General features: G+C 37.2%; 1 protein-coding gene across 3 annotated transcripts; it reads right to left on the bottom strand.

The window, feature by feature from the left end:
* Window positions 1-800: 800 nt before the first annotated feature.
* RAD17 (RAD17 checkpoint clamp loader component) lies at window positions 801-19,251 on the bottom strand. Of its 3 annotated transcripts, none has more exons than XM_072860654.1 (16): window positions 18,992-19,248; window positions 17,415-17,631; window positions 16,181-16,264; window positions 15,323-15,479; window positions 14,695-14,831; window positions 13,492-13,544; window positions 13,273-13,398; window positions 13,117-13,186; window positions 12,357-12,468; window positions 9,772-9,966; window positions 8,506-8,591; window positions 7,782-7,928; window positions 7,115-7,261; window positions 6,223-6,343; window positions 4,797-4,854; window positions 801-2,398 (listed from the first exon to the last, which is right to left on the bottom strand). In XM_072860654.1, the coding sequence occupies exons 3-16, from the start codon at window positions 16,208-16,210 to the stop codon at window positions 2,131-2,133; spliced, it is 1,707 nt and encodes a 568-aa protein (XP_072716755.1). In that variant the 5' UTR covers window positions 16,211-16,264; window positions 17,415-17,631; window positions 18,992-19,248; the 3' UTR covers window positions 801-2,130. The 3 variants fall into 3 exon arrangements, with proteins under 3 accessions (XP_072716755.1, XP_072716753.1, XP_072716754.1); XM_072860652.1 differs by having other exon boundaries at window positions 17,415-17,693; XM_072860653.1 differs by lacking the exons at window positions 801-2,398; window positions 4,797-4,854 and adding an exon at window positions 4,876-5,517 and having other exon boundaries at window positions 17,415-17,693; window positions 18,992-19,251.
* Between the last annotated feature and the right edge of the window lie 8 nt (window positions 19,252-19,259).

Raw genomic sequence — 19,259 nt, forward strand, 5'->3', positions numbered from 1 at the left:
CACAAGTGAGCTTTCCTGTTCAGGCCCACAGTTTGCAGAATTTTTCAGTTCAGCTCTGGAGAACTTTGCTGTTAGACGAAGTGGAAAATGTTCTTCTAAATAAGTGTTCCTCAGAGGAGGGGAAGCCTGAGAAGGCCATGACAACCAAAGGTGTGTCTTCCCAGCTGCGCGAGGGCAGATTTTGGCATAGGCAGTAGGCAGGTGCATCCAGCACCGTGCTTACCCTGTCTGCCTCACATGTTAGCGATGTATTGTCTGCACTGAACACACCCTGAATTACAACTACACTTAGAGAGGGTGCGTGGGATGGGTTCAAGCGTGAGCCATGGGGGTTTCCCAAAGGCTGTCATAGCTGTTGAAATTCTTTGACCGCACCAAAAAAATACATGTATCTTTCCTTCTTGGTGTGCTCCTGAATCACTCCTATCACTCCTTGTTGAAGGGCAGTTCTCTTCTTTCCCCCACCTTGTAATGGGGGTAACATTGCTGACGGAGCCAAGACAGCCTCTTCCCCTTGCTGGAGATAGGTAGGAGGGTGGGCTGTAGCACTGGCACTCATTCTTGTGCCTGCTTGCAGCTGCACAAGCTTCACAGCTGTCAGCACTTCCCTTTGGCTTACCCGGGGATTGATTTAATGTTAATTTGGCACTGGCTTCAATCAGGCACTCACTAGCACTTCAGCAATTTGGGGCTTCCATCCTCTTCACATATTTCACACTCCATTGTAATTCAGAGGTAAGAGCACAGACATTCAGGCACAAGAGATTATAGAAGAGAATAATGCTTTTTTTTTGGTCATGTTTTCATGTGAAAGAGGTTTTACATAAATTACAATGAATGCTGTAGTTGATAGTGGTAAGTCTCTACTATTACAATTTATAATTAACCAGGTGAGTATTGAATAGTGCCCTAGTAAGAGTAGTAAGTAACTACTCTAGTAAGTAACTAGTAAGTTTAACTTCTAGTTACTAGAGTTTAACTACTAGTTTACTCGAGTAAACTAGAGTTTACTCTAGTTACTAGAATTTACTTCTAGTTTAACTAACTTCTCTACTATCTGGCCTTTCCAAGAGCAGCATTCACTCCAAGGTTACAGTGGGTAAACACATATTTTGTTCTACTAAACTCTGGCTGTAAGCAATACAGAAATGCAAACATACATTACACATTCAAAGTTGTTTGTTTTGGTTTTTTTCTTGTTCCTGTGGTATCACTAACCACAGCAATGTATTAGACTGGTTTGCATGGACCAATCCCTGTTACAGAGAAACGCCATTATCAGACAGTATTAAACAGTCTATTCAGACAACCACAACACACTTCTCATGTGTCGGTTACCAAACACAGGATTGTTCCTTCCCCCAGCACAACTGCAATATAAGGAGAAAAACTGCACACTACACCATTAACTTCCTACAGAATACAAAGGATGAGAAGGACTTATGCTTGATTGTTATATTTTCCCCGCCATAAGTTATGAAAATATCTTTCAAAAAGGAATCCAAAATAATCTGTTGTACAACATATGTTCAACTTACAAACACATAAAAGTCTGTGGCAGAGTACAAAACAGTATTCATACAGTAGGAGTTTTATTTACATCATCAGTATGGGATATCAAACTTTTTACATGTATACTTCAGTCTCTTCTTTCAGAAGGGCCAAGCTTCCAAACAGCAATTTTTTTGAAGGTATGAATTTTAATAAAACCTTCAAATGCTGACAACTTATCAACTGCGTACTCCAGAAACACACTGTACAATTGCAAAGTAAATTAAAATGTGTAAAAAATAAAAATAACTTAAGAGTGACACTGCTTATCTACAGTCTCTTTCAAACTAATTTCAGTCATCATTTATTCTTCTCTTTTTATCTGTATAGATTACTTCATGGCTCAGGAGAGGCAGGGAATAGCTTGTAATTTAGCATTCAGCTGAGGTCTAATCCTGCAAAGTTAAGAGGAAGCTGAGGAGAACTGTCTTGATGCTGACACAGCATGTTTAGACTTGGCCTCCTAGCCCACCTAAGTAGCTAAAGCAGTACTTTTGTGCAGACCATACTCTCTTTAGCTAAGGCCTTTGTAGCGTACTAATCTATTCAAGCAAGTCAGTTGTTGACATTTTGTTGTACTCAGTCACTATCATATTCCTCTATTTTTAATTCGTCTTCCTCCATGGTTGCTTGAGCTGCAACAGGCTGAGGCTGACTGCAGGGTAGTTCACTTCCACTGCACTGGCTAGAAGAGAGAGGGAATCCATCTGATTCATTTTCATTCGTTCTGTTTCTCTCCATCTGTACAGCCGTCTCTGTAGCATGCACATCGGCACGGTCCCCCTCAGAGATAACAAATAAGTCTGGTATCCCAGGATCTTTGTCAGTAAGTGTTTCAAGCTTTAACCTGTAAAATTACCATTGCAACAGTAAGTTACCACAAAAAACAACATCTCCTGCTCTCTCACACAAAAGCTGTAATAGAAAAGACTGCCCGTATACCACACAAGCCACCCCCCTTTCACTGATGCTCAACAGCTTTCACATTTTCTGGCAGTAATACCCTCCATCATTCACAGTTAATTCAAGCTATACACGTTCTGTGCTTACATCACTACTTTCAGTATTACGTTTTTACAGCTCTGTGCACATCTCTCAGGTATAGATACTTGTGCCCAGAACTCAACACTGTACAGCCTACATGACGGCCTACAGAAGACACAGGAGTTCCTCTCAGGGAAAGGACCGCCCTGCATAGCCTAAAACCACAGCAACATCAAATACCAGATCATGTTTGTGCTCGTCACTCTCCCAGTACCTGTTGTTGCTTGAAGTTTCTTCCTTATGGTGACAGTGGTTTTGCTTAGCTTTCCTCATGCACAGGAACTGCTAACAATTAAGTTACTGACAACAGCCCACAGTACATTAGACCCTTTCCAAGCAAAACCAAAATCCTTTAGGACAGGAAGCAATTTAACTTGAAACAGGTAAATGAAAAAGAAAAAAAAAAAAAGGAGTGGAAAGGAAATATTTTTATATTTTATAATTTCATGTACTATTTGGGCTTCTCAATCTTTCTAACATCTCTATATTGGTATGTTACCAATGCTCCTTTATTATTTTTCCCACTTTACATGGGAATAAGAAAAACTTACACGGTTACTGACAAAACCTCATCCTGATACCAATTCCAGGTGATCAAATACCATGTACTCTCCTCAATGCCACTTTTCTTACTACAGTACCATTCCCATTCCAGTGATAAATATAATGGAAAATAAATAAAATGTTCTTATTTCCATTGAAACAGCTGCACATAAGCTATTTTAAGGACTGCTTAGTAATACAAAATAAATTATTTTCAATGAGGATTCCTGAAGGAAGCAAATGCTTGCTAAAATACTTACATTTCTCTATACTTCCTTTCCAAAATGGTAAACAAATGAAAAAGCATTACCATGTTTTCAGGAGAAAGTTACCCCTCAAAACTCTAAATGACACACACCCAAGTTATTAATGCAGATACAAAACATTTATCAATATTTAAAGGTATGCTGCAGACAAAATTAATGGCATAAGAAAGTCTACAATTAATTTGTAAAGTTACAACATTTTGGCTTAGACTAGGGAGATTGCGAAGAAATACACCCGTTAGGGACACTTTCCTTTCTTCCTGACTAGCAACCAAAATGGCTTTTAATACAACTGTTGGGGAACAGGATGGTTCTTGGATGATATAGGCTTTACCTTACAGGCCAGTATTTCATAGTTAAACTCGGAGAGCAATACCACAGTGATAAATACGAGATGCTTTGTCAGATGCCCTAACAAACTCTCTCCTTGGTTAAGAGATGAAAGAGTTGTTCTCATTCCAACTAACTGTGATCTCAATCCTTTATTAGAAAAGGACCATCACAATTAAAACTGGTTTTTATTTCAGAGATATCAAAGTTATAGAAATGTAACTGAGGCTCTATTAGTATAAATGATGCCTATGATTCAGAAGGCTCACTAGAGTCACAATATAACCTGTCACGCCATGTCACCCCATGAGCGCTACACAATCTAAGTAGAGCACTACAGTCTCGCAATTGAAATAAACAGTATTTTTTCAGTATTTAACATCTAAGACAGAGGATCTTCAGTAGCTATAGTTTTATTAAAAAAAAAAGCATTCTAAACAAAGGCTTACTCTAAGTAGTCTGATAGGCAAAATATCCACAAAATAAAAATCAGTGCTGCTATCGACTTCCAGGAGATGCCCTTGTTAAAATATTTTGTGGTTCCATAGATATACAACTGCTTCAAAGGAAATAATTCCCCATTATACTTTATTTCTTACACCTCTAACTAACACGTATGTGAACACAGAATGTTCTATCAATCTTCCAGATTACCATTTCATGTCATGATAAACAACAGGCAAAGCATACTATAGTCTCTGCATCAATTCAGTTTTATTCTCACATAAATGGTTTTGATTGTAAAAAAATATTTAATTGAGATCATGCACTGGAGAAACATAGGTACGTCTAGGACAGAGCTAATATTTGATACAATGGAAAAGAAAGCTAAACAAGGATTAAAAGCAAGACCATAGTTAAAATGTTGCTTCTACCATTGTGATGATAAACAGATTTGAACTAGAAAAAGTTTTAACAGGCAAAATGTAAAATTATCATGCCACAAGTGAGGGAAAATGTCACATGACATATGTACACTGAAGATGTTTCTCTATGAAAGAGTTCTTCTCCTCAATATATTAAGACAGAAAGTCTTTAAGAAAAGACAGAAGTCAAGTTTACCTCCCAAAATGTCTTTTCAGCGGTAGCCTCCCAACGTCTTGGATAAAAGCAATCTGAGCTGAGAACAAAGAACCACCAGTATCATGTTGGGTAGATCATAACACACATACAATTAAACATACTAGAAAATAAATAATTCATAAGTTTAGTCAAGTATTCCTGTATATATTTGCAGTATTTTGGATACCAAAACACTGCACACATGTGTATGCTTTTTTTCTCCAAACTGCTTACTGTTTTACCATAATATATTTATAGATTGCCTACACATAAAAAAAAAATCCCTGACATTCATCAACTGTGTATTTATGATGTAGAGTTATTATTCCATAGCCTACTAAATTAATTCATCCTGATGTAAATGAATTCATCCTGATGTCAAGGCCTTAGTTAAGACATGAAGCCTTTTATTTGAAGTAATTAACATAGCATAAGCGACCCAGCTGTTTCAACAGTAATTTTTACATTATGTACCATACAAAGTAAATTTTTCTGCATCAACTGTGTGCCATTTTATTACCTCAGGTTACACATTCTTTTAATGCACTGCAAACTTGGATTTCGCTTACTTTATCTGGGAAAGGCTTTTTAAAGCCTTTTAAGTCTGTTGATGTTACTGGAAAGGGATCAGTAAGCAATGAAGATCTAGTTAATATTGCCTACTAGGTTTCCAAAAGTCTTCTCACCAAATCTTCTAGTAGATTTAAAAGAAGTCCTAAGCCTAAGAGAACAACTTAATTAGTAAAGTTTGATAAATAATTAATGACTAGGAAATGGGGAGAGGGGTATGAGGTAATAGTTAACTCTTGCAATGGAAAAAAGTTGCCACTACAGTTCCGCAGAGATCTGTGCTAGGACCTGGGCTATCCAGTACATTCTTAAATGTAACCCTATGAAAAAAGGGGGTGAAGAGTGAGATGAGCAAGTTTGCCAATGCCACCCAGTTAGACAAGCTAGTAAGGATGCGGGCAGACAGAAAAGCTGTGCCTTAAGAGACGGAGTGAGAGGGCAACATGAAGAAATTCAAAAGTACACAGATACCAGAAATGCATGCAGTAAAAAAAGGGAAAAATTATTTCAAATACACCAACATGAGGACCCCATCTTACACATTCATAAAGCATCATATAACCCTCACTTCTGCCAAGAGAGATATTTATTTTAATTCTTTCAGTTACATAAGTTTCAAAAATGTTCTTGACATTGTTTCAAACCTAACAGGACAGCTTTAGTTTTGGCTATGTTACTAGAAACATTTTTGGATATCAGCTATATGCATTTACCGTAAGTACTTTTTTACTGAGGCAAAAGCACAGATAGTATTTGACATTTGGCACAGTTTTGACACATTGACAATTACAAAATTTTTCAGTATGCTTTAATTACAAAAAAGAGTCCAAGATCAAGAGAGTTACACCCATCTTACCTTGGTTTCTCATTGGATTTGCTAACATAGCAAGATAGGGCAATAGCTCTGTCTGAAGACATTCAGGTGGTAAACAGAAGCTTGAAAAGAGAGATTTTGCAGCAAGGCAGTTTTCTTGATACTGTAAGAGTTGGGCGAAAAAGAAACACAAGTAAAGAAAACTGGTAAATCATTAACATAGATATTCTGTACAGTAAAACACAGACTTTCTCCTTGCCTGCTTGATGACTACGCACAAGCTACTGAAAAATGAGACAAGAAAAACAGATAAGCAGTTAGAGTTAACATATACAGATCATAAAAATTTTAAATTCCTTCATTTTTGCCTTTTGCTGGGCATTAACTTTTCCAGAAAATATTTATCCCTTGATTATAGAATTCCCCACCCATCCAGGCCAATATTTTTTGCCAGATACAGCAAGAGAAGTATTAGTTCAAATGTAAAAAATTGCCAGGGGCTTTGGTATCTCATGAACAAGCTATTTCTGATAAACACAAAAAACATAACAGCAGTGATTTGTTAAACTTACACAATGGTTTAATGTGATTTAAACTGCACAAAAACTTAAAACTTACTTTTAGGAATACTTTACAGTATTTCAACACTAATTGTGTCTCCATTAACTTACGATTAAGACAAGACTCTCTCAGCAGTATGCCAACTTGGACACAGGAATCAGACTCTGTCAGAGGCCCCCAGTTTATTTTTCCGTTAAAGGAATAATACAAATGTAACTCTTCAAGCAAGTGCTTTTCAGAAGTAGCTTATATCAAACTAGGATATTCAACAGGTTTAGCACTGTGAGCAAATCTTGTCTATACTACTCAAGTCATACCTTACCAAAAAAAGCCCCAAAAATTTAAAAAAAAAAAAAAAAAATCAAGCATTTACCTTTTTATTGATAAAGAACCACTGGGGTTTATGTAAAGGCCGGAACCCCATCCCTCCTTGGTGGTGGGCAAAGGCTCTGGAAGTATTTGAATGTATCACCCCTCGGGTAGCCACAGATGCACTGTATTTTTCCATCACAAACCGCGTCTGAGAGGGAAATCAGGCATTATGTGAACTCAACATCTCAGTACAGTTTGTCTCATTTGAACTAAAACACACTCTGTAACTGCAGTGACATGGCACGCCCAGAATACATTCAGATTACCGTGAAACTTTTACTCAAAGCAGCTGAATGAAAAAGTAGCTCAATTACTTCAGGGAAAAGACATACAGACTCCAACACATTTTTAGCATAAATACGTTCTACTTAAAAATACTTTATAAAGTATTTTACAAACACTATAACCCACTATAATAAAATACTGGCAGAAGTTGGACAAAAAGTTGGGCCTGCATCTGTTCTATAGTTGATGTACTTTAGCATCTATTAACAATTCACTGTCACCTATACTGTAAGTTTGAAGTTATATAGCTTCTTATTGAATTGCAAGAAAATTGCTTTCTACCATTCATAAACACTTAGAGAAAAATTTAAAAGTTCAATGTCAGAGTACTATTACATACACATAAAAAAAAAATTATGTGTGTATAAAAAGATTACACTTACACTCCAATTACTACAAAGGACATCAGCGGTGCTCAAATACTCACTGGCTCTCACTACATCATCTATATCAGAAAAAAAGTCTACATAGTTCTGGTGAAGGTATAAATTAAACATGCTTCCAGACATGTGCGATTTTTCCACAATATCCTATTAGGAAAAAAAAAAAGTTCAAGCTTTACACAGTGTATAAGAAAAAGCATCCTATAAGAGTTGTAATACATTTAGATGGTTAGGGAGCTGGCACACATGATCTACAAAGTGATGCTTATATACAAAAGGGAGGTTGGTTTGCTCCCAGAGAAGGCTAACGGGGATGGAGGGGCAGAAGCCATTGCTGTCTTCAACTCTCTTAATGGGTGGTAACAGAAAAGTGAACTCGGACTCCTCTTGACAATGCACAGGGAAAGGATGAGAGGTAACAATCACAGGCTGCAGCAAGGGAAGTCCATCTTCCACTACAAGTCTGTCAGTGAGGTGAGAGAATCTCTATCCCTGGACATACTCAAAATTCCACAGATCAAGAGCCTGGAAACCTAATCTACCTTTGAAGTTAGCCTCCGGAGGTCCCTTCCAGATTAATTATTCTGTAACTTAGGTTGAGTACAGATACATTAAGATCAGTGATAAAACCACTGTGCTTGAGAATTTGCACCAATCCCTTCGAGTTTGTTTTGTTTTGTTTTTTTCAAACCAAACTGGAATCAAGTAGTTACTGCAGATGTACCTCAGGCTGAATAAGCAAGGTGTCTCGATGGTATTCTGATAAGTGAGCAGGCAGCTGAGGAAATTCTGATTCTGACACTGGTTCTCCTACAAAGGATTTTACAATCTTTAGTCTTTCAGTATCAGAAATGTTGTTACATTTCTGCACATAATCAAAAAGGCCAGAAGAAAAAGACACACATTTCAGATTAAATATTCAAAATTAGAATAAAAATTACATAGGAGCAAGAACAGAGATGTGTAACTGCATGAACAGTAGTTTTCACATATACTAAGCATCATTTTTAGCAACTGTCAACTCTACCAGCAACTAGATTACACCATTTTCAGTTCCCAGAAAGCTCTTGATGCAGGCATAAGTACTTAATTATATAGTATTACACTTCATATAACAAATGTCATCTAATTATTTTCGTATTCCCTCATCTCACTACTTCTCCTCAGTTGATTTTGGAACTGATATTGTGAATTATTCCTGAACTGTGGACAGCCAATGGCATTATGGATCCTGATTTAGCTGAGTGCAGATAGTACTAGTTTAGTTAAGTACCAAATGCTTACGAATCATAGTTTTTAAATTTAAAAAAAATCAGTACTGTAACCACACACTAGGAGCAGACAGATTCTGTAAATTTACAGAACCTGAGTGTATACAAAGCAGAACTTTCACTAGTAGTAAGGTGGAAAGTATTCTGGAGATGTGGAAAGGGAGACAGGGTATGACAGAAGTGGAAGAGGTTTTCAGGTCAGAAAGGAGAGAGCACATATGTCTGTTGAAGGGAAACAAAGAGTTGAGATAAACAGTAGGGAGGAAGAGACAGCAGAAGGAGTCAAACCCATATACACAAATAAGGGAGGCAGTAGCTATGAGGCTGCAGGGCTGTTCTGTAACCTTTAGGAATACAGACGAGTACAGAACATAATGTGCAACAATGTACAATTCTGCACAAAAGCAAAATTTGCTTTTGTACAAAGCAACAAATGTGGTGGTTAGCTTTTTGTGCATGACAGCATGTGGACCTAATGCAACTAGAGTTATGCAATTTTATGATATACACATAGTAGATCGTAATGAAATATTTATTTACCTAACAGATAGACAGCTGCACTCTCAGTTACCACAAACTTTTATTACTGTTTTTATACTGTTATTAATGACCAAACATGCGAATTAGAGCCCATGCTAAGCCTTACTTTAGCAAATATAGCTATTAGCAGCTGACATGCTTTGCCCATTGAAAGGAAGAATAAGTCAAAATTGTCTTACTTTTGCAGTAAATTATTTTCCCCAGAGCATGGAAAAGAAAGATGGAAGCATCTTTGCCACCAATAGCTTGTATCTCCTGGTCTTCTGAATTATTAGATTTACTTTTCTTTCTTACTTTAGATACTGCTGCTGCTTCACATTTTAGTGTGGAGCTCCTTTTCTTCCTTGACCAAAACTCCTTCTCCAATGAGCAGTCTACCAATAAAAGCAAAAATACAATCAGGATAAAGTACATGAATCCAAAAAAGTTTTCTATTATATTGCTACTGCCAATGTTCTAAACAAACAAACAAAAAACAACCTAAGAGAAAAGGTTATATAAATAGGGGCACAAAGAGAAAACTCATTTATTAGGAGGACAACCCAGTCACCTAAACTAGCATGATTCATTCCACTTCTGTCCCTTAAGCCACAGCTAAGGTGCCAAGTACTTTTTTGAATAATAAATACCTGTCTTTAAAAATAGCTAGCATTCTTGCTTATTCATTCTAGTTCTGATGTATTCCCAACTTGCCTTTCTTAAAAATTTCTTCTTTATAAAGTACAAGTGCAAATATATGTAAATTATATTTCAGTTACATTCTGTTCACTTATCAATTTATCTTCTATTTGCATTATCTGTATAATACCCTCACTGCAATACAAGGTGGCAAAGAAAACCTTTCTTTAGGTGATTCTTCCAACAGCCTACTAATTTCCACAATGTTTTCAGCTCCAAGGAATAAAACCCTTCTACTCAAATTTAAACCTCAAAAATTTTCACCCACAGTTTGATTTAGTGGCAGGTGAATGTTCCTTATCGAGCTAAGAGAACTCATCCTTTAAGTATTTATCCTTCTTTTCTTCCACAATTACCATGGATCCATTTTACCTGTTAATACTACTACGAAGTGAATGTATTGCTTGTGTTTACACATATGCACAAGTGAAGAAATAAATCCTATTTATGTGAAAACTAATACTGCATTCTCAGAAGATCAACAAGGAAGTGAGGTGTCTCCAAAATTTACAAAATATCACTGGCTGCCAATCATTTACCTAACTGAAATACTTCAACAACTAAAAAATTTCTATTCAACATGAAGGCAGCTCTTCTCAATCTGTTACAGAAAATGTGAGAAGAGAATGTTCAGTGTGGTGTGACTTGAGTACATGATTCTCAGATGTCATGTACAGAAGCTGTCAAGCCATATGCCTTTGTTTTCTCCGAAGTTCTCTTTATAACTCTCATGTTTTTACATTTCCAAGGTAATTCATTAAATATTACACAAACTGGTCATTTTAAGACCACTTAGATTTTCTACAGTATGTAGAAGCTACTTAGTATCCAGCAGTGAGCTACTGCAAATTTTTCTCCGGTATCACCAACCTAGTATTTAACAACTTGATGGCATTATCACCAAAATGGTCTTACTGAGAGGAATTTTCTATTTTTCTGATTAACACAGAACAATACAAACTTAGTATACTAGAAGACAACATCAGAATAATTTAGTTTCCACATTTGCAAGTTAAACACAGAAACTTGACTCTCCCCCTCATGTAATTTAACAAACGCAGTTAATTTAATTTCAATATACTCTAAAACTCAAACTACAACACTCCCTCTTACAAGAAGGATTTGAAACTACATTTAATCCTGTATTCCATGAGCACATTTTCTATTTGCAAGGTGGATGGGAGAGAAAATGAATAAAAGCAACAAGACCATTGCTAGCTTTACGACATACTGCAGAAGACAACTGTTGAATTCACTTCCTTATTTCTAGGTTGAATATAAATGCTGGCACCATCTAATGGTTCTTAGAATGAACTACACATGCCAGAGTACTGCTTTTAAAAATCATAGATTATGTACCTTGCATACCTTGGTTTCTTAACAATCATCAACTTCCAATGCTTATAAAAGACATGACAGTAAGTCTCCTGTTTTCTTCCTATGTTGGAACATTCAAAATAATCCCAAACGAAGTCTAATCTGAGCATTGTCCAACCAAGTACTTTAAAAACTACTAAAACACTGAACTTCTAAATTATTCTATAATACACTCAATAACTTTGCAGTAGGTCATGCCACCTCACAGCTTTTCATTTACCAACAGCCATAGGAACTCCAAAGTAAAATCAATCATTACAGAAATACTGTATACAAAGTCAATGGGCTATTTCAGAAACACTTTAAGGGTAGAGATAAGGACATGGAGAAGTATAAATAACCAAGCAATGAAAATATCCCTTTCGAATTAAGGTTGCACCATAAAAGCTTTGATCAGTAAACACACACCAATAGCAAAGATATCAAGAAGAAAAGAGGGCATTTCATTAAATCACATCAACACATATGTAGCCAATGTTACTCAGTTTTAAGACTATATATAACAGTCCTGAGATGGAATATTTTCAGCTTAAAAAAAAAAAAAAACAAAACACAAGAAACAAACTTTGTGCCTTTTATTCCTGCTCTAGAGCAGCATGTCAAAAAATGTTTTGCACAGCTCACCTAGCTGTGCTGCAACAGTGAACAGAATACCTTTACAGCAGAAACGGTCAAATGTCATTTACTTAACAAAATCACAGGTATTTACCTTTCACTGAAGAAAACTGAAGACTGTTTATTGCACTTCTTATATCACCTGAACAACCTCTGCAAAGCAACTCCAGAGAAGTTCTATCAAGAGCAGAATTCTTTTCTCTGTTCTACATGGAAAAGCAACATTCAAAGTAATAAGAAAAAGTAGGAAAAGGAGTATTTTAATATTATTCTGGCTGTGGGGACCCACCTCTGATACACACCATAAACAGACTACATGAGCACCCACCATGTGCTCAAACCAAGTAATATTGCTAACTTTAAAAGATTTAATCCATTTAAGCACATTGCCACATTTTATATAGCAATATTAAAGAGAATAATGCACATAATTCTTTGCAAGGTGTCACTCAATCTTAGACTTGGTTGTAAACAAAACAGTTTAGGAATAATACAGGATTTAGGTTCATTACCTCTTCTGGCCTTGCTGGATACAATGAAAATTACTTCTATTCCTATTACTTGTTTCATATATATAGTTTCTGTAATAGGCAGAAGAATTTTCAGGAGTCACTTTGAAGACTTAGAACAAGGATCAAGTGGAACTGATCTTAAAAACAAGACATCCTTCCAGTTTGTTCCTTGTTTTCGGGGGGGGGGGCGGGGATTGGTACGGTTTTTCGGGGGGGCGTGGGGGTCTGCTATCAAAGATCAGACAAATACAGTAACAAATATAGATAACATATTTCAAATATAAAAGTCCGAAATCTTTTGGCCATGGCACTGCACAGAAGTTATCGGTTTTGACAACTTACCATACTAGCTTCTGTTGCAGCTATTCGATTAAGAACTTTCATCATATTTGTTGGTGCAACAGGCTTGAAACTGTTGAATTCAATTTAAAAAAAAAAAAATTAGTTTCTGACTTCTCATTTATTAAAATCAGGTTTTAATTAGATAAAAGATCTTACCTAATATTGGATATATACAACTCCTCTAGAATTTCTGTTGGGAATAGTAACCGCTGGTTGCTGTCTCCACTGAAGTTATCTGAGATTATAAATATAAGGGGACATCTACTTGTACGAACAAATCTCCTAAATTGAAAAATAAGCAAGTATAACAAGAATCAAACTCCAGTTTACTGCAAGTGGCTAAAGCTAATAATTAAAAACTTGTCCGCAACTGACCTGAGAATTTCATGTAGACTGCTAGGGTCTCGATAGAATTGGTTAGGTATGTCCTGTTCAAAACAAATGAACGGCTGTCATTACATTCAGATAGATAAATTCTCTCCCCCAGACTGACTGTTATGGCATACTACGTTGCTACATATTTTTTCTTCCTAGTTAGCTTGCTTTCAACTAAATTTGAATGTGGCTAACAGTGAAGATAACTGGGGGGGGGGGGGGGGGAGGAGATGGGGGGGGGGATGTGGAACAAAGGAAAAAAAAAACAAGGCATAGTATTTCTTTCTTTTATTATGGAAAAAAAAAATCTTAAAAAAGGACAGAAAGAAAATGTTTTGTTTCCCAAGAAACAGCCTTGGGTGATTACATTGCCTACTAGACAGAGTTTCACTCAGAGGATAAACACAAGGTAGCAGCTCCACTGAGGAAGAGGGCAAGATATACTATTTGGGATATGAAGAGGATCTGCACAAGGAAGTGACTTCATGAAGAGAAGTCACAATAAACTATGCTTCCTAAATTCTACAGTACATCACATTACTCAGCTAGAATTTTTATGTCACCTAGTCTTTTTCTTGAAAGTTTACAGACAACTTGACTATGGTAACTTATAAAATTCCTCTGTCAGAATAAACAAGAAACTCAGAAAGAAAATGCTATTGAAACACACTCCTGAATAAGTAAAAATAAAGTCTTCTCCTGTACCTCCCATTACGGCTTACAAACCCTCAGAGTTCACATCTCCACCCTAAATAACCCCCCTGCATAAGACCAGGGAATGCTAAATTTCAAATGCTTTCTGATTGTATTAATTCTCACATCTTCTGTACTCTCCTGCCTCCTTAAGTAATAAAAATAGTGGGCTTTTTTCCCTCTTCCTGTTACACAGATATTTCTAGAAAGCTAATCATACCAAAACATGGGTATGACTTTTCAAATATTGTTTTGATCTACTTTTTGATACTCTGTTACTTATTTCTGTACGCAAACTAGTCTCCAATTTCTGCCTATTAGCTTATATAGTTTAACTACAGGTAGAACTTGGTTCTAGCCTGCTGTAGAAACTCAAAAAGTAACAACTCATCTGCAGTAAAGCAGACTAACTTCTGGCAACACCAATCCACCAGCTGAAGCTAGTTAGTATGTCAATATTATAATAAAATATATTGTTTTCAAAACAAGATTTCACAAGCTTTCACTTACTTCAATAAGAATAAGCTTTTTATCATTTTCTGAGGACTCCCCAAGCATCTGAAGTTTGTTATACTTATTTGCTCTTAACAGAAAATCTTGGAAGAGAGCTGCTTGGGCCTGACTCGGAAACGTATGAAAATTTGAGTCTGAAAAAGAAAACTAATTAAAAATATGTATTCTATATAATACCAAGTAGAATATAAATACCCACAAGAACTAATACCCACCCATGCTATTTTCTGACAGTAGCCATTGAACACCACCAGCCAAGCCCTTTGGCAAACACATTACAAATACAAGAGAATTTTTAAAGGGCAGAATTCAACTGAGGACCCAGACCAAGACAGACTTACCTATTTTTATTTAACTGGCTCAAATTACATCCAGGCTATTACACAGCTCTCTATACTGATTTCAGTTGCAAATTATTTTGAAGTAAACGCTGTAAAAAAAACTAAATCCCTTTTCAGATAAAAGCGAAATAAAGATTCTTATTAAACACTAAGGATCTGACTTACATGGATGTGGATCTGACTGCATATGCGACAGAGACAGAAAAGAATAAAAAAATACAGAATATAAAAATCACAAAAGTAACTGGAAGAAAAAAAAGAAAAGAAAAAATTAAAATACTTACCGTGGCCAAACATATTTCTTAAGTCTTCTTTTGTAAAGTCTAAATATATTGGATTGGTCCATTCTTGCACCTGAACACCAAGATCTTTTGCTAGTATTTGTATAGTTGCAGTCTTTCCACAACCAGGAGGACCAGTTAGCAGTAACACAGAGCCACCCTGTCACAGGGAGGGGGTGGGAAAAAAATCCCAAACATGATAAATAAAGACTGAAAGTTGGAAGATTAATATTGGTTGCATTTCTTCTACAGTTTCTCTGGTAATGACTCTCTTTTCCCAGTAAAAACTGAGTTAAGTATTTTGTGTTATTAATTTACCTATTGAGTATTCAGATAGGAAGAGCCAGACCAGAACTCTGAAAGCCTTGCTCTAAGTTTTTAATTTATCTGTTCAGTTAACTGCACACCATGTAGGCTACCAACATAATACATACTGAACTGGACAATTGGGTCTGAAGAACACTAGGCAAGACTGGTAAATGATGCATAAGAATGCCTCTTATCAATCAAGAGGTTAAAAACATTCTATTACATCAAGTCAGCACAACTGGAAATTTGCCAAGATACTTAAAATTAATCTGTGGGAGATAAAATACAGTTACAAGCACACACTGAAGAAGTATGAACTGACTGGATGATAGATAATAGTATTTCTGAGCAAAACCAGAATCCACCTCTTAGTAGCATAATCCCTAAACAAATGTGCAAGCTCTAATCTATGTTCTTAACAGATTTCTTATAATGCAATAGATATATAATCGCTACCTATAATTTCAAGTTTTTCTCTGAAATTAAAATAAAATTGAATTCAGCTCATTTGTATGGTGTTATACTTCTAGCTGCTAATTTCAGCAAGATTACCTGCTTTGACTGCCTCTGAAATATGTGCATTTTTAACCAGGTTTCAACTTCTTCAATTTTCTTCTTTTGCACAGCAAGTTCATTCTAAAACAAGATTAAGATATATGAAATGCATATATACACCTCTTGGTTTCTAAGACTGTAATGATGAGATTCAAGAACAGAATATAGGCTGACTAAACCATTAACAGACATGTACGTGTATATTCCAGTTACATATGTTTATGCTATGTAGAAGTAAGTGTTAGAAGAAGTTAAGGACAATCATTTCAGCCTATTTCCTCAAACAATCGATTTATCATTGCTTGCAGTTGGGAAATAATGAATTATTTATTATTCCTAAAGTAACAGCATTACAATCTTGCCTGTTTGTGTCAGTATGTTTTATAGCTATCACTGGTACTTTTTAGGCTCTACTGATTCTAATACTACATAGATTTGTAGAACTTCTGCAAATCTCATGCAGCTTACTCGCCTTCTAGTCTTGTAACTCAATTCCTTGCTAGAGAGGAGCTGTTAAATATTTAAATATAAAATACAAAATACAAGTACTACACTAACTTACTTACATCAAGCTAGGTATCACGTGCTGATACCTTTGAAACACCCTGTGAAAAAACTGTTCCATGACCAGAACCAGTGAAGACAGGTTTATTACATATTTGAGTCCTTTCTCCTTGAAGCCCTGAGGTACCACCCGCAAAGTCATGCCAATACTTCCCAACACCCTCCACCCACAAAGTCATGCCAAAGATGCATCAAGCAAGCAAGAGATAGCACAAACTGCAATTAGTCAAGTACTCTGAACATGCTAACAGACCAGCTAACTGCTGTCCAGTAACATGCAAGATAATTTCTGTTATCTTTCCCAGAATAAGTGCACTAATTCAGTTCTCTCTCCTTTCTTTAGCTGTGGATTTTCCTATTTCTTGGAGCTGTCATATCTGGCTGAAATTCCACAACGGGTTCAAAAGTTTAGGAGTGGATGGACAGGAAACAACAGCTCATCAGTAGCTTTATCTCCTCAGGAAGGCTGGGGAAAAAAATGCATCTCCTACAGATAAATAGCTCATTAAAATCTTAACTACAGACAGTAAATAAATCAAACTAGTACTTCACTGTCCTAATAAAATAGGATATACTTAGAACCTGACCAATACCGATCATGAACAGAAGGACAACATGCTACACTATAATGTTACTACTACATTAGCACTTAGAATAACTCTCACACCTGAGTTTCAGGTTTGTATCTATCTACCCATGGCTCATCTTGAGATTGGCTCCAGTTTTGTCTTGACTTGTTACAAGGCAGATCTACTGAAGATGCCTTTGCTCTTTTTCTGGGCAGAACTTTGGTTTTGCTGCTTTCTGGCACAGAAGACAGGTCTTTCTTTTTCTGCTGCCGGTTTCTTCCAGAGTTGCCTTCTAGTGGCTTCACAGGAACTGCACTAGAAGAAATATTTGTGTTTCCAAAGAAGTCATCAAATGAACGTGCCAACCAATCTGTTACCTGGTAAGACACAAACGTTTTGCTATTAAAGTAGCACTCTTCTCCCCTTAATTGGCTATAGTTGTCTCCAGAAAATTGGAGATTTTTATCAAGTGTATGTAAGAATATCTTGTAGATGTAAAGAAATTCATTAGCATTGAAAGGCGTATTACTAGTCAGCAACAAACACAGGCACTTATGCTTTTTTAATGTGTCAGCTACACGATTCTTCAGTATTAAAAAAAGCTACACCTTACACGTTGTTATAGAGTATTTTGCAGCAAACTGTCAAATCAGAACAAGTTGAAAATTCTACAAATACACATTCAAACTAAAGAAGTAAAATTAAAACAGAGATAAGAATGATAAAACAGCATAAGCTTATTTATACCATTTTCACATTAAGGTCACATTTATATTGTCTCTGTATAATTTTCACTATGTGGCTTTTTTTCTTTCTTTAACATTTACAATGCAGCCATTTGTGTTTAAAAGTTAGAAATAGGCAACAGAGAAAAATTATTTAGGCAGCACAGTAAAATCAAGTATTGTTTGCTGTGCGAGGAAGGTCTGATCTAGAATTAGACTGTCACATGTATCAGAAGCCGGTCTGGCAGTGACAAGGAACAAAGCTGCTGATAGCATCAATATTTAATTTTGGATTTGAGAAATACCCTGCTAGGACAGGTTTGCACACTTACACCCCAGAGCCACTTTTCAGCCTGCCTATGGTCCCAAAATAATATCCCAGTGATCACATGCCCTCCACCGCTAACAACGGCGCAATGAACTCTTAGCACAGGAACCGTAGGGGGCTACACGCCGAAACACCGTTCTATGAAAAGGGGAGTAACAGAATAGACACGTCATCTCCAAAAAGGTGCGTGAATACTCTACAGTTTACACATCTTATAAACTAATGCAACAAACCGTTACCGGACACGAGATTATCTGAGACTAAGAGCCATTAGCAACTGGGAAGGAGGATTCGTCTCTGCACGGTTCGCTTTTAACGTTATTCTGACAAAAACTATTTTTAGTTGAATTTGCATATTTACCAGCGGGCCGGATACCACCGTGGGAGGGGGTTTCCTTTCTACACATTGACTAGTAAGAAAATAAAGATCTTGCACATAGAAAAAACCGCAACTGAAAAGGAACTGCCAGCACAGAGACCAAGGAGTAATTATCGGGCCTAAACATATTGCTGACCGGAGCCGCCCGGCTCTTCCCGGAAGCTCCCTCAGGGCAGACTTTCGGCGCCCGGGAACCCCTCACGCTGGCGGCCCCCGAGTCCCTATCCCCCGTCCGCGGCCTACCTCTGCCGGCGCCGCCTGTCTTCCCGAGGAGCTTCCAGACATCCTCAGCCCGGGCGGGGCCCATCCGCCGCGCGGTCCCGCTGCCACAACCGGGCCTGAGGGGAAGAGCCCCGCTCCCGGGGCGGCCGACGCGGAGGCAGCACCCGGGCGGGCTGAGGCGGCAGCGGGACGCCGTGAGCTGAGCCCCGCCGGGCCGAGTCCCCTCACACCGGACCGCCGAGCTCCACAGGGCCCTTCTCCTCCGGCGGCTCTTAGCTGTCCGCGGCGC

Source organism: Ciconia boyciana, chromosome 4, assembly GCF_034638445.1.
Source record: "Ciconia boyciana chromosome 4, ASM3463844v1, whole genome shotgun sequence".
Lineage (NCBI taxonomy): Eukaryota > Metazoa > Chordata > Aves > Ciconiiformes > Ciconiidae > Ciconia > Ciconia boyciana.